The following is a 21,551-nucleotide window of genomic DNA, read 5'->3' on the forward strand; positions in this document are numbered from 1 at the left end:
CGATACGCAAATATCCATTAACGCATTGTGTATGTACAGTTTGCCGGACAGACGCGGTGGAGCAGGACAATAAAAACTTGGATGGTGGATAGATACGAGAAAATCGGTCGATTCCGTTTATTTTTTTTCGTTGGTGTCGTTATAAATATAAAATGTACCCTATGTAGATTTCGAAAGCGACTCGTGGATGGCTTTGTTTCGCGAGTCGTTTCTTCGTCCGAATCGTCTCGGTGCGAGTGATGCCTACGAGTCCCGTGGCTCGCCTCGCGCGATCGATCCGTAGAAAAATCGAATCTCCGATGTATCTCTTGGTACGCGTTTTGGGTGCGACGACTAGAGTACGATACGATATGCTAAGCAAGGATTCACCGTGATCCCCGCGACGATCGCGACGCTAACCAGTCGGTTACACTCGCGAGATCGAAATCGAGTCGTCGCCGTGCGAATCGTTCGATAACCTTGGCACGAAGACGACCGTAAGTACTAACAAGGACACATCCCTCGACGCACGTTCCACTGGGGCAGTAAGATTTTGTACAATAACAGAGCTTTGACATACCGAGGCCAGCGATTGTGGCTTTGTGGGTATACGGTTAATTGCTAAAATATAGATGATGCAATGATTCTTGTATTCGAGTCGAAATACACGATTTCAAAACAGTCTTAACAAGCACCCCTAACCTTGGTTTCCTGTTTCGAGGCTTTTTTTCGAAAATATATATTTCTCTTGTTCTCTCTGTTTTTTCATTATACAACCTATCACTTACGTTTGAACATTACTATTATTATTATTATCTACTAATTCTTCATCACTGAATGATAAAAGGAAAGGCACGTTCAGACCATACAAAGGTTTTTATGTGAGTATTAAAGTTGAATTTTTTTTCGTAATTATTAAACCTAATTAATACTTATGAGTCGTAAAAATTGGCAATAAACCATAATAATATAAGAAAACTGAATTTTCTGTACACGTAAGTACATAAATATTACGTAAGATATACATCTAGATTAAATTGTAGAAGATATATTTTATACATGCGACAGAAATGTCTGGGTACTGTAAGCATCATCAAGGACCTACATTATCCTTGAGTGGTCAGCCGACGCTACCAACGAGAAGCCACATGTCCACATGGAGCATGTATGCATGTGTATGTATTGTAAATGGATGGCAACTAAATATAAACAAGAGCATGAGGAAGTCAAAGGTTGCTCCAGCTTGACTCCTTATAGAGAGCATATCTGTCAAATAAAGATCTCATTTATAAAAACTTAGTCTTTCCACTCTGCCTCCATTCAGAACACTGTGCAAAATTGTAAAAGTGAATGTAGTATTATTCGTATGTGTATATATATACGTTTCTATTATACTTATGTCTGTCCTCTATTTTCTTAAATTTTAATCATTCTTGATACATTAAACTCTTCATTCTGCAAATAAGCATAAAATAAAGCAACAGAATACAAAGTATTTACAATATTCAAACGTAAGTAACAGGATGGCCATATAACAAAAAGTGTGTAAGCAAGAAATATGTATTATCAGAGAAAGCACCGGACTGAGCAGAAACTCGCAGTAAAGGGCAGCTACCTTACGCTTTCTTTGGAAACTATTTCCATCGTCAGGACCAAGAAACTTCGATTTCAGGTGGGTAAATAATAAATGCTGTGTTTGGTACTAAAAGTTCTATTGCTGTGGAAAATCTCACTGACTAGTCAGACTTACGCCGAGGGACGTGAACTTGCAAGATGCTAAGGGTATCGTGCGACACGACAAGCGGCAAAGGACAAACTGTCGGTGAAAATGATTAGACGTTCGCGCGCGATCGAGAAAATCGTTTCGACCGACGCGACGGAGTTTCACGCCGACACTAAGGAACTTGTTAAAGGAGAATCTCGTTCGAGACACGAAACAAGACGCGAGACGACGCGTGGCGAGGCGAGGCGAGGCGAGGTTAGGTTAGACGTAGCGTAGTATGGCATGGTGAGGCTTTTTCCGTGGTAGAGAGTCCCAAGAACGACACTGGATCCTCACGACCCGATCGTAATACGAGTTCAAGGCAAAACCAGATCCGGATAAACGGTAATGTTCCAACAGAGTCGATGATCCCGGACGTCCCCCCAACCGCCGTTGCCTTTTCTGAGCTTCGTCTTTTTTGCAGTGCCGGCCACGGTGAGCGTCAACCGCGTAGGAAACAGATGATCCTGGGCGGCCTTCAGTACGTTTTGGACCTTTGCTATCGTGGCGGTCGATTCACAGTTGGTCTTCTTATGGTGAACACCACTGAAACGATTGTCACTATGAGATCTACGATCACCACTGAATACAGTTTAATAGGGCTGACGGATTACGAAGGTAGCCATCTTTGAAAGAAGCTCGACACGCCACCTACCCGTCGATTAAAGGAACTATTCTGGGCAGGTAGTTGGAGCGTCCCAGAGTGGGCCAGAATTGTTTTTAGCTATTCAGACTTTAAACTTAATAATTCCTGAACCAATCAGTTTCATTATTTTGGTATTGCCTCGTCTTACCATTCTCCGATGTGGAAGACCCTAGGCGCCCTCATCATCATCGTGATCAAGCCGGACTCGGTGCGCGGCGCGATTCCGGCTCCTTTGCTCGGCGGTACGCAGGTTTGCGCGATGTGTTGCAGACTCCAGTCCCAATTGTAGTCATCGTACGAGCAGAACTGCGCGGCGCACTTTCGTAATTTGTTCCACGTGACGCGATTGAATGCCATGCCCATGTTGTGTTTGCTCGAGATCCAAGGGATCACCTCGGCCTGTCGGGCGGAAACGACGAGTCTAGTTTTGTTATCGTTGCTTGGGGAACCACGACGGGAGCAGAGGGGGCATAGTCGGGCAATATGTAATCCGATTAATAATTTGCGATTGCAATGTAATTGTAAATCGTTCGTTGGAATACATATTGCCCAATTCCGATGGAGGGGATTGGGAATAATTTCGCGGAGCGATCGATACGTGGGTGATGATCGTGATCGCGATCGTAGTGATTGAGTCGCTTGGTCGGGCAACTTTTCATGCTGTCGAATTTCGAAAATTTCGGAAGGGTGCTGGGTCGGCGAGAGCGCGAATTGGTAGGGACTGATCTCGCGAGACGAATCATAAGACGTCAACTTTTCTTTATTATTATTCTAAGAAATACTAGATCCTCGTCGGAAGAATCCAACGCAAGTTTTTACGACTGGTCTAGCAGTTATTGGAAATGCCGATTTCACGACAAGATTGCGATTACTCTCCTGTATCGAGCCCATTATACCATGTATAGTGTACGCTGACGAGAAAGAAAGACCTTCCTTGCAAGTAGTATTGGGTCAGACGTTATAGTCAGCCTTTGTAAGGTAAACTCGACGCTGTCACATTCTACTTGTAGTACCACATTCCCCTTAATCGGGTACGTTTCTTTCTTTCCCCCTAGAACAATTTATACCGTAGAAGAATGATATCTGAACCGATTATTAACTATAGAATAATAAATCCATCCTCGGTGAGTTTAGTTTCCCTGTATAATCCCCCTACGAATCTTTGCATTTCCCTTCAACAATAATAACAATGCCTGTAATGAGCCTATCTCTAGATTGCATTCACACGCAAAACATATCTGCCCTTATTGTTGTTGCACCGAAATACATAAATTTTCTACAATCCCTTTCGTTATACACGTCGTTGAATTTGCTTTTTACGAGCTGCGTCGCTCTTCTACTAAAAATATATTGTCTCAATGATCGATATGTGACTCTCTCGAACAGGAATCGTCGAAAGATGTCGGCAACCTTTTGATAATGACTGTAGAGACCGGGTAGGAGCTGGAAAGCCCATGCGGGAGCAGGTTGCGCCGTCAGCGCGTTCCGACTGGCGGTTAAAATGGCGCCACCAGTGCCGGTACCGGTCGCACTGGAGTTTCCGGCGGTGCTCGTGCCAGTGGCGACGCTGCTGCTAGGAAATGCTCCGCTGCCGATGCCCTCGGCCCTTGCAGGCTGCTGCCCCGATGTTTCCCGCCTCTTTAATCCGCGCAGGAGCTCCTTTTGCAGGGCGCTGTTGACGCCAAGGAACTAATGGACGGGGCGTGCGTGAAACATCGACACACAGATATTCACACTCAGAGATGGAGCCACTGTTCGTTACGGACGGTACGCACCCTATCGTCGACCGATTCGCACGCGCTCGCGTTATACGCGACATGATAACCATCGACTTCTCGCATGCCACCCCGTGATTCGATCCATTATTCAACCCATTTGCCTATAATTACGACCGATAATGAAACGAGATCGTGCCGCCGACGCAACGACTCGACGAGCCAATTTTTCGAGTCGAAACCGCGAAACGACGTGGGAAAATGGCGACGAACAGGCATGGAAATATATATATATATATCTCGATCGCGATCGAGGCGAGATATCGACCGGTGGGGACGTGACGTGAAGAATCCATAGAGTTATATAGGTAGAACGAGCGCTCTTACGCGGACGTTTACGACACTGAGGAACAGAGATACTGCTGCAGGTAATATAACGGTCGGGACAGTGAGAAAAGCATTGGATTTTATCCCATCAGACGAACCACACGAGTTGAGATTGACTCTACGAATGCAATAACGAGGCACGATAGTATAAATACGAATGTTAACATTTTTCTTTGCAATAAAGATTATATAAAGAAATCCAATGGTGACCCTGTTTATCCTACTGTCCCCTAAACTGAATGCATCGATGGTGAAGGATAGCACGACAATGCTGTTTAAACGTCGCATTCAACGCGTCCGACGGACCGTCCGTTCTATTACATAAATCTATGGGCGAATCTCGCGTTCGATTACGGCCTCGAAATCGTGGACCGAGCGACGCGATATCGATTCACGATTCTCACCTTTCGACTAAAATCGGCGAAGTAATTGTACGTCTTGAGATAAGTGCCCAGGGACAGGACGTTGCATCGCTCGCAGCTGTGCTTGCAGGTCCGTTCCATCAGTCTGAGAACGTGTAAAAAGTCTTCGGCGACGTAATGATCCTCCTCGAGGAATAGTACCATACCCGTGTGGTTCCTCGTGATCGACAGCTGATCGAACACGCGATTGGCCTTCCACCACCAGTGGTGCTTCGTCTGCGTGAACTTGGCCTCGCGGTAGTGCCCGTAGAGATCCGGATGTTTCGCGTTTATGCATCCGAGGTCCAATGCTCTGGCAAGAATGTAAGTTTAACTGTTTAGATGCTGTTAGCGGCCAGAGGCGTACGCCGCGTTCGCCAATGTGGAACGTATGTTTTAACACCTATTAGCATTCGGCGAATATACGCTAGGATCGCGATTATTTCGAAAGAAACGGGACTGTACATTCCTGCAACGAACGAAGTCCGTGCGGTGATCGAGGTAATCTAATAAGGAGGCCCGTTACACGCGATATACAGGGTGTGCCAGGAACGGTACGATTACTCGTTAAAAGATTAGAATTTCTTATTACGATGAACATTTGTCGCCAATGGATTCTAATTTATCAATGAGACATTTCGCGATTTCTTTTTTTGCCCATTCTTGATAGAGGGTCAGTCGGGCAAACAAGGAACGAGTCCATTTGCTAGCACGCGTTAGAGTCGAGTGTAGAGAAAAATTGAGTCGACCTGCAAGTTGCGGTCATAATGGAAATCGATCAGCGAGCTGTGGTCGCGTGTTATTTTACGGTGCAGTTTTATCGACCTTTTTTTTTTATTTAACTTTATCGAATCAAGTTGCGTTGCTCTCTTAATTCGCCGCTCGCCACGGAAAAATTAAACACTTTCTTTCACACCCCATTTGAATCGCATTACGCCCACTCCCTAAGGGTTACGCCCCCGCTTTGGAAAACACTGTTAGTTGACCCGATCGGTCAGGCTTATCTACAGCAGTGTTTCTCACCAGACTGTTAAAATTTGAACATGAGTGTTAAAACGTTTAATTGGTGACGAAATAACGGCGACTTCCTGAGCATTACCTTTTCTGTTACAAAAAACTTTTCTGACAAAGTTTTCTTACAGAGAGCTACAAATAATCTAAGAGCATGTTTTTCATAGAGCAATTATTCATTGTGGAAATATGTTAAACGAAAGGCTTTGATATACACGTTTAGCGTCCTTGATCTTTAAAGTCCTGTTCATGCAAATGAAAGCACTGACATAACTTCTGTATTTAACAGAAGTGCTATCCTCGGAGAAACAGTTTTAAATTATATTTGTAAAACGAGAATTTATTTAGGTTCTAAGGACTACCTAAACAATTTTCTTTTATTTATGGAAGGTTTACGGAAGGGAAGTTTGAGAAACACTGATCTAACAGATCCTGCCTCAGACGTGACGCTATTACGCGTTCGAGCAGTCTCCAATTACTCGATAGTTTATTATCAGGTCATCTCACAAGTAATGCCAATATATTTTTCGATCTTCAAGGAGTTTTTTAAATAATATCTAGTATAAAAGAAAAAGTGTCTTATTATATAGTTTCAAACAAAATTTCGGAATGAACAATGCGACCGTCCATTCGTTCATTGACTCGCAATATCGACGGTATAAATGAACAAAGTAAATGAAATACTCACTGTTCCTTGCGAATGTTTCGTGGACAATCGTTGGGGTCTTCTCCAGGGAAGGTCCGAGGATGCGTCTGTATGCTGTGAGGGTAGAATATTTGCATCACGCGACAAAAGTCGACGCTCTGTACGAGATAGTTGATGTCAGGATGCCAGACGTCGTGGCTGAAGACGAGGAGGGTCTGCTCGATGCCTTTGGCCTGGGCCAACGACACGATCAGGTGCCTGAGGTAGATGAGACGCGTGTGCACCTGGACGACTATCACGGGAGCATCGATGTCCAGGGGTCCGAACGCCTCCTCGTTGTACACCCTTTGCTCTGCATTTAATTTCTCGATGTTGCGTCGAATTTCCGCGATCTCGAACTCCGTCAGAGCCTCCGTGCTCGAGTTCGACGTCGTCGAGCTACCGTTTCGACGGTCCTTGAGAAATCTGCAGCAAACGAATCGAATAGGTTAGTTGGAGCACCGATGGACCGATGGGAGGAACGCGGGGCGGATCCAGGTGAAGGCCGATCATACCCAACAATGGCGAAACCTTAAAAAATTGCCGATAATTACTAACGATCGACTCCTGGATCGAAAACCCAATCGTCCCGGTTAACTGAAACGTCCAAGGCCCAATTTTGTTTCAGTTATCCGGGCGACGCTGTACTTGGAGAAACTTCCAACGGTTTTCACTAACCTGTGCAATTCCTGCGGCACGAGGGCGAACAACGTTTCGTTCGACGAGGCCTGGCCAGCCGAGTCTCGACCCGTCAGGCTGATCACGTGCAGCTGAAGCCAAAGAAACGTCGCCAGGAAGACGAAAACGAGCGTTCTCAGAAAAGTTCCACGGACCGATCTTACCGTTCCTAGTAGCGCAACTCCTGCAAACGTTTCACGATGCAGTTTCTCGCGAACGAGCAAATTCCCGACAACGATCAATTCCGTCGGTAGTGAAATTTGCAAAGTTTAGTTCAGAGGAGTTTATGACTGACTGTGGTGCATACACATACACACAGTAACGAACTAAATCGTAAGTTATAAACCAATTCGAGCGATTAATTCGAATACGGGCAGACAACCGCGGCCCAAACGTCTCCGCGCGACATCTGGCGGTCCCGATTTCAAACTTAAACGGGAGTTACGAAATCCCCTCGACTCACCTCTCATCCTGACATTCCTACGCGACCGTTTTGAAACAAGTTTGACAATGCGTTAAGTTGCTTCTCCCTTGCCAGTTTATTTGCCGGGGAATGATCGTTTATGCGTATCCGTAGCTGTTGAAACTGTTGATCGACGATCTTGTCGGCGCCCATCGTTTCTCGATCGTAATACGAGCGGCTCGCACGACGCGTTCCGTCGCGTCGCGTCGAGTCCTATCGCAGGGAAGCCGGATCGTCTTACCTCGATTCCGAGATTACGCGATGGTCCTTCATTTCGGAGAAATCTGCGAACAAAAATAAACGCAGCTGTCAAGGTTGTTGCGCTGCCGCTTTCCCGGTAGCTTTATCTCCCTAACCTTTAACGTTTCGAATACTATGTTTAATTGGTCGGTATAAAAAACATTCCATCCGTTACTTCTTATTTGGTATTTTCGACCAAATATTGGTTCTCGTCTGTAGATCACTATTCAACGCGTTTATTTTACAGAGACTTCTGAAGCTTCGAATTCGTTTGTTTCTTTGATAAAATTTTGTAAAATACCGTTTCTATTAATCGTTCGATGCGAACCTTCCTCTGCTAAATATCTGCCCGCCATTTGCAACTCTGACTGTGCCTCTGGCGTTCCGTACTGGCAGGTTCGCGCAAATCGGCTGCATCCGCTCGACGGAAGCTACTTTTCACGGGTTTTTCTTCTTTCATCGCGTTGTGCAGCCGCGGAACACGTTGCCTCGGCGTTAAACTTATTTTTAGTACGGCACGCGGACTTGTAGGAAGTCGGAAGAGGGGAGAGTAGGAGGAAGAAACGGACAGAACGACCGGTCGCGTTGTCGTCGAGCGACGTTGAATCGAAACTGTACGAAAAGCCACCACGAAACGTCCCGATGGTCGATGTGATTGACCTTAATCGGCGATCGTTGGTCGCAATCACCGCGACGTTTCTCCTCATCATCGATCGGGGTGGTAGGGACGGCCAGGATGCCGGAGACACCGTCTCGGCCAACTGGAGACTCGTGGACGTTCGTGGTTCTGGTCGAAAGAAACGGTTTTATTTTTAAGTCTCCGTTTTATCTTACCAGGACGCGCCGCGAATTGTCCGCTGCGAAAAAACACCGATACGCGTCTGCTTATTTTCCCTCTAGAGTCGCCAAAGCAACTTCGATTATAACATAAGGTTGTTAAAGGTCACTTTTTAGGTAGCGTTAATTGTCACTGAAAGTGAACATTTTTTAGATCGAATACATTTTCGAATATTTTCACACGACTGAGCATGGAAAATCGAAGGATAACGGAAAGAAAAAAGACCAACGACACCGGATAATACGAGACGGAGGATCGTTACGGTGTGTGCTGGAATGAATCCAGAAATTATAAAACGTGCATGTGATGCAGCTGTTCAAAGACTGCAATTCTGCACCGATGCTAATGGTCATCGTCTCAATCTATTGTAACGTAAAAAACGCTTACAATAAATTTTGATCGTTCATTTTCATTTCTCGAATGCATCCAGTATGACTAAGCATTCTTCGCGACACGTGTAAATTTCTTGTGCTATTTATATACTTCGAATTAATCATAACAGATTAGTACTATACAATTTTATATACAGGCTGTTCGGCCACCCCAGGGAAAAATTTTAACGGGGGATTCTAGAGGGCAAAATAAGACGAAAATCAAGAATACCAATTTGTTGATGGAGGCTTCGTTAAAAAGTTATTAACAATTAAATTCAAAAATTTCAAATCGTTCTGGAAAAATTATTTTCGGCTGCGGGGGTCAATTACAATTATTTTTGGTCATTACACATACCTTCGAAATCCTATCCACTTTCGAGAAAAAAATTCGAGAAGGTGTGAAATTTTTCGACGAAGAAAAAATTTTTCAAATCGTTTTGGAAAAATTATTTTCGGTTGCAGGGATCAATTGCAAGCATTTTTGGTCAACAGACATACCCCCGAAATCTTGTGCATTTTCGAGAAAAAAATTCAGTACGGTCGGAACTTTAAACGTTAATAACTTTTTAACGAAGCCTCCATCAACAAATTGGTATTTTTTATTTTTGTCTTATTTTGGCTTCTAAAATCCCCCATTAAAATTTTTCCCAGGGCTGGCCGAACATCCTGTATATATTAATATACTATATGTATAATTGCACACAATGACCATCGCCAATTGTAATACGTCCTTTTACCCTCCGCTCATCGATTGGGGAACACGTTCGATAATACCAGGAACGTTTTGAATTATTTCGCAATACGAGGAAATGCAGTTCGTTAATAATTAATACTAGGTAAGATATGACGTTTTGGATGTTCGTTCGTATGACCATTTTTTGATGAAACTTATTCGAAACAACCTCTAGAGTTGCAGTTTTAAAAAAATATACATAACGATGGATACAAGCAGTGTCTCCCTCCCCCCTCCCATTAACCAAAAAGTCTAGTACCTAAATTTTAAATCGACAAACATTGAACAATCGATAAAACTTTGATTTTTCTATTAATATTTTTAATTTGCACGAGTTTCGAATTTGTTGCACAATTTTTTGTTAGCTCCCTTCACGTTTTTCGAACTTCCAGATTTGCTATTGTACACCGAGTTAGAAATCGATCTTCACACATTTTTGATGAATTTTATTCGAAACAATCTCTAGAGTTGCAGTTTTAAAAAAATATACATAACGATGGATACAAGCAGTCTCCCTCCCCCCTCCCATTAACCAAAAAGTCTATTACTTAAATTTTAAATCGACAAACGTTGAACGATCGTTAAAACTTTGATTTTTCTATTTCTATTTTTAATTTGCACGAGTTTCGAATTTGTTGCACAATTTTTTGTTAGCTCCCTTCACGTTTTTCGAACTTCCAGATTTGCTATTGTACACCGAGTTAGAAATCGATCTTCACACATTTTTGATGAATTTTATTCGAAACAATCTCTAGAATTGCAGTTTTAAAAAAATATACATAACGATGGATACAAGAATAGTCTCCCTCCCCCCTCCCATTAACCAAAAAGTCTATTACTTAAATTTTAAATCGACAAACGTTGAACGATCGATAAAACTTTGATTTTTCTATTAATATTTTTAATTTGCACGAGTTTCGAATTTGTTGCACAATTTTTTGTTAGCTCCCTTCACGTTTTTCGAACTTCCAGATTCGCTATTGTACACCGAGTTAGAAATCGATCTTCACACATTTTTGATGAATTTTATTCGAAACAATCTCTAGAGTTGCAGTTTTAAAAAAATATACATAACGATGGATACAAGAATAGTCTCCCTCCCCCCTCCCATTAACCAAAAAGTCTATTACCTAAATTTTAAATCGACAAACGTTGAACGATCGATAAAACTTTGATTTTTCTATTTCTATTTTTAATTTGCACGAGTTTCGAATTTGTTGCACAATTTTTTTGTTAGCTCCCTTCACGTTTTTGGAACTTCCAGATTCGCTATTGTACACCGAGTTAGAAATCGATCTTCACACTGTTCGACGTCGTTTGAACTATGTTTGGGCTGAAAGGACGGGTTGCTCTTAAAAAAATCGTTCATAAGCAGAAAAAATTGCTAAGCATTATGCTTCGCTAAAGTGCACATTGATTGGACTCTCGAGAACAATGGGCTAGAGCAGAGGTTCCCAAACTTTCTAAGCCCACAGCGTTCTTAATTCACGAACAACACTGTTTACATTGTAAATATCTAACAATTGGTTTTGTTTCAAAAGTAATCGTAAGTCAGCCTGTCTGTGTCGATGTTTCCTTTAATGCATCTATCTAATCTATGTTTGAGTTGTGTCACTTATGTTTATAAACAATGTGTTATCTGAAACCTATGAGCTCTGCGTTGTGCATCCTACGAAACTTCTTAAACCATGACTAATCTTATCATTCCTACTCTTTCTCCAAGATCTTTAAGAGAGTATTCCCACTTGGGAACGTTGATTTCAAGCAATTTGTAAATATAAAGAATTATTATACAATAATAGACCAAGAATTTTAATATAATTAATATACCATTTGTGATAATATTCGGAAAGAAAAGGAAAATAACAAATTAAACGTTCTAATACTCCATAATTTCCTTTAGAAATAAACATTGAAATACCTATTTCCTGCTACAGAAAACGAATGATGTTAAACTTTGAATAAGTCTTGAAGTAGGCCTCCGATATAGGACGAAAGGTAGAATTAATACAATCGATCAATAGAGTTGTTACTTTACCAAACAGACTAGTTAAAGTTTTACATCATTGGGCACAATAGTTACTACCCATTAATTTGCAATTAGTATTGATCGTTTTACGGTATTCGACTTATTGATTCCATGGCTCGCAGATGTGCAGGAATTTATTTACTTACCTATTTAGTTACTTGCCAGAAATAGGTAACACATAAATATACAGAGTGACTTGGCTAATATACTTCTCAATTCTAAATATTAGTTCCCGTAAAAATAGATTGCACGCAAAATAAACAATTCAACGCTAACGTTATTATAATTAACCTTATGCATCTAACACCAGACATAAATGTTCAGTTTACAGTTTAAATAAAAATAAAACTTTAAATTGCAAGATGAAATTTTTACAGTAAACAAACTTTTAATCGTTCGATAGAATGAGCCCTTTTATCGGTGGTGAATTATTCGACTAAAATTTTTCTGATCGCCGGTAATCGTCGCACCTGACTATCGTGAAGCAAAAACGACGCAAGTATACAGGGTGTTCGGCCACCCTTGGGAAAAATTTTAATAGGAGCTTCTAGAGGACAAAATAAGACGAAAATCAAGAATATCAATTTCTTGACTGAGGCTTCGTTAAAAAGTTATTAACAATTAAATTCAAAAATTTCAAATCGTTCTAGAAAAATTATTTTCGGCTGCGGGGGTCAATTACAATCATTTTTAGTGAATAGACATACCTTCGAATTCCTATGCAGTTTCGAGAAAAAAATTCAAGTAGGTGCTAACATTTTTCGACAAAATTAAAAATTTTCAGATCGTTGTGGAAAAATTATTTTCGGCTGCGGGGGTCAATTACAATCATTTTTGGTGAATAGACATACCTTCGAATTCCTATGCAGTTTCGAGAAAAAAATTCAAGTAGGTGCTAACATTTTTCGACAAAATTAAAAATTTTCAGATCGTTGTGGAAAAATTATTTTTAATTGCGGGTGTCAATTACAATCATTTTTGGTGGATAGACATACCTTCGAATTCCTACGCAGTTTCGAGAAAAAAATTCAATAAGGGTGGAACTTTAAACGTTAATAACTTTTTAACGAAGCTTCCATCGACAAATTGGTATTCTTGATTTTCGTCCTATTTTAGCCTCTAGAATCTCCCATTAAAATTTTTCCCTGGGGTGGTCGAACACCCTGTATAAGCTTGTACACACCACAGTGACTCGGTAAATTCATACGTCTCGAAGCTACTATCACTAGACAAAATGCTCGACCAACGAATAAAAGATAAACAACCGTTTGTTCGTTACTAATAAAACATTCACGGTGAACAAACAAACTTAGTCGTTTTGTCGGTCATCTGTTATCGTAGATCGTGAACGAAAAACGGCTGCAATCATTAAATTCTTTCTATACGTCCGTACCGGTCAGTATTGTTAGTTTCGATCGGATTTAGGGTTCCACAGAGGCGATCATCTTGGCTGTTACGAACGTAGGCTCCGCGTGCGGCCCTCCAACTGGACGACGGGACAACCGGCCGCGCTAAGCGAGCGGAGAGTATTCGTAACGCGCGAGCACAACTTATTACACGTCGAATGTCCCGCCAGTTCGTATCGCGGAACTATCGCAAGTAAGCAGACCCACTCTGGTTTCCGAGTCCGACGGACCGATCGACGCGGAACACGCGCGACAAACGTCCACATAGGATCGCGCGAAAGCGAAGAATGGAAGGGGTAGCGGAGACGCTGCCCGGCGTAGGATGACGAATCGGAGAAGAGAAGAGAAGAGAAGAGAAGAGGCGACATCGACGAGAAGGTCTCTCGGGATCGCGAGTGGTTTTCCGTAGACGAGCATCGAGTGGCTCGATATACCATTTTGCTCCGTGTGCCTGTGCAATGTAGGTCAGCTGACTTGGCTGGTTGACGCGAAACAATGCGGATATCCGTGAGCAAGCTAACCGCGATATCCTCGGTATGCGGAGCAAGGGAACAGGGACACAGAAAAGAAGAGGGGAAGGCTACTCGAGAGCACAAGGAGCCCCGCGAGCAATCATCAAACTCTAACCTTCCTTCTTTTCCCTCTCGTCCGTCGCTGTCCTTTGACGGTCTCGTTTTCGTCCCTTCTACGTCCATCCCTCCTTCGGCACGCCGCGTCGGTAACACCACCCGGCTAGGGGCATTCTTTTAGCGGAAATTTCGCGTAAAAGAGCAGTTCGAAATCGCGCGGTTCGTTACCTAACCGTAAAACAGCAGCACAACACCGAGAGTCCCTGATCGACCGCGAAACGTACCGCTAACCAGCGTTTGCGTAGCCGCGTTACGTATCGTGTGACGGTTAATTCGCTTGACGCGCAAATGCGAACGACTGGGACGCGTGTCACGCATCGTGTTCAAGGTGGAATCGAAAAATTTGCCTCGTGATTTCGAACCACGGTGATTTTTTGTTGGCTGGAGCCACGGAGGAGGAAAGGGTGGTGGGGATTGACAGAGAGGGCGAAAGTACGTGACAGAGGAACGGGGGGGTATGCGAGACGATATATATGCGATTGGAATAATGGAATAATTGCACGCAGCTGAGAGGGGCGATTGCACGGAAAGAAACTGGCGAATGGTAGAAAGGGACGACGGGGATGATGGTGGAATATCGATCTGGGGCGCGAGCTCGTAGGCAGGGTTCGTGGCTCGCGGTGTCGTGTATGCTTTGGACGCATGACGAGTTTACTTACGCAGGTCTACCGTCCGGATGTTCTGATGGAATCGGCAAATCCGCGTTCGCGAAACGTCCTTCGACTCGACTGATCACGTATCGGCGAGCGTATCATGGTAGTTCGCGAGGACCGCGGGGCGGGAGAAGCGACGAGTCATCGCTACCGCACGTTCGCTCGTCTATTTTCTTCCGTCGGTGCCGTGCGGCCTTCTGTCTTCACGCGTTTGGCTCACCGACTCGCGTGACCATCCGACGAAACTGCGATCGCGCGTTCTTCCAACCGTAACCGAGCGCGAGCACACGATCCCGCCCACCCTCTGCTTCCTTCGCGTTTACCACGCACCCGAGTAACCACGCTGCACGTTGCACGCCCCACGCGTTCACAGGGGTTGCGATTTCCATTCGCGGCGATCGATCTTCCCCGGCCTGCCATCCCTCGGAAATTTTCCATTCGTCGTCCGCCGCTCGTGGCGCTGCTGTCGCCCGTCGGTAAAAGGAATATTCTTCGGCCGATAATGGCTGCTTGCAATGGCACTGTAGAGTTGAAATATCGTACACTTCCGTACGATTCCTATAACACACCAGACGTACTATAACCACTAATTTCGTATAATGTAATTCCTCGTGGAACGCGTTATCTAATAAAATGCCGGAATCCCCGCCGTTTATGTTCTTAGAAAGCGTTGTGTGTCGGAAGTTTTTCACTTCGATAACTCTAGAATTTAACAAAAACTGTACGGTACATCCGTATAGCAGGATCGTTACGAAAGTGAATAACTGTATGGTAATACGTGTAAATTACGATCATTATGGCTTTTTGCTCGTTACAGTCGTGATCTCGTTGTTTCCGTGTTCGTTATAACCATGTTTAATTGCGTACAAATATCACCATTGCGTATTGGCATTTTATATCAATTATGTCAGCGATGTAACCAGTAAATGCTGGACAAAATGTATCAGACACTTTTAAAGCTATGGTTTCCAACATTTTTGAAGGAACCCCTCTCCTAAAGAGAAAATTTTTTCATTTTTATTGGTTTTGATCGACTAAATTTTCTATTCGTTCAATATAATAAATTATTTAATGAAAGCCTCTGATAAGATAATTATAGGACGAATTAATATGAATCGACTGATGTTTGTCTTCCACGCACGACTAGTTACGCCACTGAACCGTACGCAAATACAAGTAGATTATAATCAGATTGTTTGCTCATTATTCCTATAATCACACGACTTCCGTGCTCGTTATAACTGAGTCTGACTGTAATGAAGACATCATTATGTCTTCATTGAAGTCAGTCAGACATAATGATGTCTTCATTATTTCTTAGGAGAATAATACATGCCAAAAGTGACGTAAAAGACTGGCTCAGATTGGCTGCCATGAAGCCTGATTTGTAATGGCGTTGGAAGGCAAGAAGAAAAAAAAAAAGAAAATGAGTAGGTGTTGAAATTTTAACTACTTGTTTAAACTACTTGAAGCAGAAGTAGCTATCCTGATTGACAACGGCAACGGAGGATTTCTCAATCGATAATTGCAATCGTGTAGTCCACAACCTTGGCTAAGATGTCAGCCTATGTCTACGATCTACGTTACCATCGTTCAGCGAACTGCATTACCGATTGCTGAATAATTGCAAAAAGAGGTTGCTTATTGATTCCGATGCTTTTGATAAACGTGGATGGGAATATATTTCAGTAGATTCTGATGCCAAAAATAATTGTCGATCACGCTTGATTTTCAAGATAGAATTGTTATAAATCTATTAGAATCAACGCCTAAACGACCGTGAGGTTATACACGTGCGAACGTCGTATTGCCTATCGATAGGGACACTCTAATGAGAAGCAAAGTACACAAGGAAAATATAATATCTATGTAATCACATTTTGTTTTAAACTTAGAATTGTTTATTCGTCGTTATTGTGCGACTATTGTAACTCTAGACAATTTAAAATCTATTCGAATAGCAAGCAACAAGTTAAAAAATTATCAAATATTTCTGTTTCACACTATAATTTAAACAAATGTTTTTAGTAATTATTCACAACACAAGAAATATATTATAAACTATACATAATGATAGTATACATATGAATACATAAAATATACATGTAGGGGCAAGATTATAATAAAGCAGTAGATTCTATAATAACCTATAAAATTTACTCTATCACTCGAAACGATAAAGTTCTGCAGGCGATATTAACGAGTCAGACTAACAATCGTTCCGCCATTGTTGGCTTTACGATTAACGATAAGGAGTATAGTCCCATCGATCATTTTCATGATGAATTTTCAATTCGAACGAGTATAAAATCGATATCCGACGTAAAATTTTAACGACTGCCTAGTAAAATTTAGTTGTCCTGCACCAGCGCCACAATTGCATTTGACTTATGGCCAAGATTATTTGGATATATTAAAATATAATTATTCGAATATCAATATTATTATTCGACTATTATTTCTCAAATGTTACTATTCGAATATTCTTATTAAAATATTGCTAATTCGAATATTACTATTTCAACGATCGCAGTCAACAAAAATCCCCCAAGGCGGTAGAAATTAAATGAACATAACAAAGTTTGCAAGTCATAGTGCTCGTTACGAACATTTTATTTAGTACGTACTCGACCTTTGGTTTTCGATTTTCCTTAACAATATTTAATTTTAAGATTCAGAAAAAATGAAAAGTGTTTTGCAAATACGAAAGAAGTGCTAGTACCAATTTATTGAGTAAGATATTTGCAAACAAAATAATTGTAAAAATTTGAAAATTCGATACGGTGTGTTTATTGATTATAGTTTCGAAACAATCGATCGATTGCCAATTGCATTTTGCCCAACAGTGGCCCTAATCCGATCGTTTCCTCGATGGTTAGGAGAAACAAAGAAAGATTATGGGAAATTGAACAAGGTTGACGGGGTTAGTCTGTATCCTACTATTGGCTATTACGTAATTATCGAATATTATAGTGATTTGTCATCGAGGATACACGAAGGCAAATCTTTACCTGAAGAAGGGAAAAGTAATTATTGTTAATCGCGATGGAAGGAGAAGTCGAGGAACACGCGTCGAGATAACGGGAATTGCAATTGCACTTCGAAGTATAAAAACTCTTGATAAACGATACGAGCATTCAAATACCAGTGAACATTCGAACCTGTCCTTTGTTCCAGCTGAACGCCATTACTTCCTCTGTCAAGTTGCAACCATGAAGACCGTCGCCATCTTCTTCGTCTTCTTCGTCGCCAGCGCCCTGGTAACATTTTCAAAATTTTTGGAACGATTTTTCCGCCATTTGTTTCATTGTTCCTTTTCCACTTTTTGTATGAATTTCTTTGACAATATTAATACTGCAAAGATAGTGTGTGGTTTTTAAACGATATTTAAATTTAAACGAACGAACATTTTGTTTTTTAATTTTATTTTAAGATATTTTACTAACAGTATTGCGTAACATAAAATAGTACTTATTGTTAGAAGAAAAATTCGTGTTAGGCGAATAACAGATAATTAAATTTTTAGATTTATGCAATTATTGAGTCAATAATGAGTCATTATTCCGTATTTTCCACCTCGTCCAATTAGCTTAATTATGTACATCGATTACTCAACCAAAGAGTATACTAAATCAAAATATTCATGCGATCAAGATGGTACATTGTATTATACTATATTTAACATTTTAACTACCGTGGGATGTTCTTTAATTCATAATAAACGTCCAAAAAGGAATGGTTAATTTTTAAATATAAAAAAAATATTTTTGTTGACGTGTCTGAACGAGTATACAGGGAGTACGGCCACTCCTGGAAAAAATTTTAATGGGGGATTCTAGAGGCCAAAATGAAACGGAAATCAAGAATACCAATTTGTTGATGGAGGCTTCGTTAAAAAGCTATTAACAATTAAATTAAAAAATTTCAAATCATTCCATAAAAATTATTTTCGGTTGCGGAGGTCAATTACAATCATTTTTGGTGAATACACATACCCCCGAAATCCTACCCACTTTCTAGAAAAAAATTCGAGAAGGTGTGAAATTTTTCGACGAAAAAAAAAAATTTCAAATCGTTTTGGAAAAATTATTTTCTGTTGCAGGAGTCAATTACAATCATTTTTGGTCATTACACATACCCTCGAAATCCTACACACTTTCTAGAAAAAAATTCGAGAAGGTGTGAAATTTTTCGACGAAAAAAAAAAATTTCAAATCGTTTTGGAAAAATTATTTTCTGTTGCAGGAGTCAATTACAATCATTTTTGGTCATTACACATACCCTCGAAATCCTACACACTTTCTAGAAAAAAATTCGAGAAGGTGTGAAACTTTTCGACGAAAAAAAAAAATTTCAAATCGTTTTGGAAAAATTATTTTCTGTTGCAGGAGTCAATTACAATCATTTTTGGTCATTACACATACCCTCGAAATCCTACACACTTTCTAGAAAAAAATTCGAGAAGGTGTGAAATTTTTCGACGAAAAAAAAAAATTTCAAATCGTTTTGGAAAAATTATTTTCTGTTGCAGGAGTCAATTACAATCATTTTTGGTCATTACACATACCCCCGAAATCCTACCCACTTTCTAGAAAAAAATTCGAGGTGTGAAATTTTTCGATAAAAAAAAAAATTTCAAATCGTTTTGGAAAAATTATTTTCTGTTGCAGGAGTCAATTACAATCATTTTTGGTCATTACACATACCCTCGAAATCTTACACACTTTCTAGAAAAAAATTCGAGAAGGTGTGAAATTTTTCGACGAAAGAAAAAAATTTCAAATCGTTTTGGAAAAATTATTTTCAGTTGCGGGGGTCAATTGCAATTATTTTTGGTGAATAGACATAATCCCGAAATCTTGCGCATTTTCGAGAAAAAAATTCAGTAATGGTGAAACTTTAAACGTTAATAATTTGTTATCGAAGCCTCCATCAACAAATTGGTATTCTTGATTTTCGTCTTATTTTAGCCTCTAGAATCCTTCATTAAAATTTTTCCCAGGACTGGCCGAACATCCTGTATAAATTTAAAAACAAGTAAATGAACATCCAATGAGTCACGCTAATGATCGACAGACTCTGGTATTACTTTGCAGGATTAACATTGAAATAGTTTGTACACACTGGAACACCTTATATAACGATCATAAAATTAACATTGATTGATCTATTAAAAAATACAAGGCATTACGCGAGGGAATTCCACGAATGCAAATATATATTGCATTTTAATTTACTTGTTCCTGCATTTAATTGCACCGCGCTTCTTTGTACAGTTTGTACAATAGAGACGTTGAATAAATAATAAATAATGTACATATTCAATTGATTTTTACGAAATATTTAACTAGTGACTTTTTTCGTATATTTTAGGCGGGAATTACGGATGAGCAGAAAGAGAAACTATTACAGTTCAAAGATGAATGCATGGCGGATACTAAAGTCGACTCTGGTGAGTAAAGAGTAACGTGACACGAGTCAAACAGTTAGGGATAGGTCACAAATTATGGCATATTTTTCAGAAATGATACACAAAGCACTAGCTGGTGATAGCACGGAAAATGAGGACAAACTTCAATGTTTCGCTGCTTGCATACTGAAGAAGATTGGAATCGTAAGTTAGAAAATCATTTAAGACCAAAATGATCCACTCGATTCTTTCATTGAATTTATAGCGATTTGTTTGCACAGAAAATTTTAGAGATTTTCGCCTGCCCGCCTCTCAGGTTGTCGCAGCTCGATCACGACATTGTGACAACCTAAGAGGAAATATTGTACATAATAAGGGGAGATGGGACGAAAGAAACTTCGAAACTTACGGCGAAAAATTCCGAGCCGAATAAGAAATCTATCGAATAGCAAAAGTTAAATTTCTAATTCTGCTTTAGATGGAGCAGGATGGTTCCATTAACATAGAAGTTGTCAAAAAGAATGCCCCCACTGATGTTCCCAGTGAGCAGATTGAAGAAGTTTTAAACAAATGCAAAGACATCAGTAAGTACGAAAGCGTCAGCCATTGCTAGCGAATCCAATCGAAACGGATTCTATTAAAAATTAATTGTTATTTTAGCCGGCGCCACTGACTGCGAGAAAGCAGGCAACTTGGTGAAATGTTTCTTGGAGAACAAAACCTTCAATATCTTGAGCTAAATTTCGTACACGCGACGAAAAGGTTATGCAAATATACGAGTCAACGATACAAAGCATAGTCGATTTATTGGCATCGTTAATTGGCATAATTAATTTACCTATACTTATTTTTAAAATTCAATAAACAACTTAATCGCAATAATCTGTAAACCTTCATTTGTCCTAACTATAAATTCCATTCTGTTTGTGTCGAATACAAGACCTTTGTGGAGTAGTAGCCTTTATGAAGGTTATGTTACTCATCTCGAGACTAAACAGAAAGGTTATGCGATCGTATGGCCAAAAACGAGGGACGTAGCCAGTATGGGGTAGAGAGAATAAATCATACTAATAAAATAAATACTATTAAACGACTAAATGAAGTTAAATTAAGTTTAAACAATAGAATAAAATAAACGGATAAATTTGCGTTAAATAAAAATGATTTCATTGGTCGTCGCTACTCACCATTGGTCTGGGTTAGATAAAGAATACAAGACCTTTGTGGAGTAAATAGCCAAATTTATGAAGGTTATGTTACTCATTTCGAGAATGAACAGAAAGGTTATGCGATCGTATGGCCAAAAACGAGGGACGTAGCCAGTATAGGGTAGAGAAGTTTAAACAATAGAGTAAAATAAACGGACAAATTTGTGTTAAATAAAAATGATTTCATTGGTCGTCGCTACTCACCATTGGTCAGCAAGTAGTAGAATGTCCAGTGATTATCCTAAACTGGTCAACAGGTAGACCTGACTCCATAATCTTCTTACATCTAGGGTGGTCCAGGGTG

At 40.5% G+C, this 21,551-nt stretch overlaps 2 protein-coding genes across 12 annotated transcripts; one reads left to right on the forward strand and one right to left on the reverse strand.

Moving 5' to 3' along the window:
• Positions 1-93: 93 nt before the first annotated feature.
• On the reverse strand, positions 94-14,979 carry Mgat2 (alpha-1,6-mannosyl-glycoprotein 2-beta-N-acetylglucosaminyltransferase). Of its 11 annotated transcripts, none has more exons than XM_076775490.1 (9): positions 14,636-14,941; positions 13,975-14,079; positions 7,728-8,011; positions 7,265-7,448; positions 6,590-7,012; positions 4,894-5,203; positions 3,798-4,076; positions 2,536-2,786; positions 94-2,287 (listed from the first exon to the last, which is right to left on the reverse strand). In XM_076775490.1, exons 3-9 carry the CDS (start codon positions 7,732-7,734, stop codon positions 2,059-2,061), a joined length of 1,683 nt encoding a protein of 560 aa, XP_076631605.1. In that variant the 5' UTR covers positions 7,735-8,011; positions 13,975-14,079; positions 14,636-14,941; the 3' UTR covers positions 94-2,058. The 11 variants fall into 11 exon arrangements, with proteins under 11 accessions (XP_076631605.1, XP_076631603.1, XP_076631606.1 ...); XM_076775488.1 differs by having other exon boundaries at positions 13,975-14,090; XM_076775491.1 differs by having other exon boundaries at positions 14,624-14,941.
• Positions 14,980-17,730: 2,751 nt separating this feature from the next.
• Positions 17,731-20,921, forward strand: LOC143346773 (general odorant-binding protein 56a-like). Its single transcript, XM_076775238.1, has 5 exons — positions 17,731-17,889; positions 20,003-20,081; positions 20,152-20,243; positions 20,518-20,623; positions 20,700-20,921. Exons 1-5 carry the CDS (start codon positions 17,842-17,844, stop codon positions 20,777-20,779), a joined length of 405 nt encoding a protein of 134 aa, XP_076631353.1. The 5' UTR covers positions 17,731-17,841; the 3' UTR covers positions 20,780-20,921.
• Positions 20,922-21,551: the final 630 nt, after the last annotated feature.

Source organism: Colletes latitarsis, chromosome 10 (genome assembly GCF_051014445.1).
Source record: "Colletes latitarsis isolate SP2378_abdomen chromosome 10, iyColLati1, whole genome shotgun sequence".
In the NCBI taxonomy this organism is placed as follows: domain Eukaryota; kingdom Metazoa; phylum Arthropoda; class Insecta; order Hymenoptera; family Colletidae; genus Colletes; species Colletes latitarsis.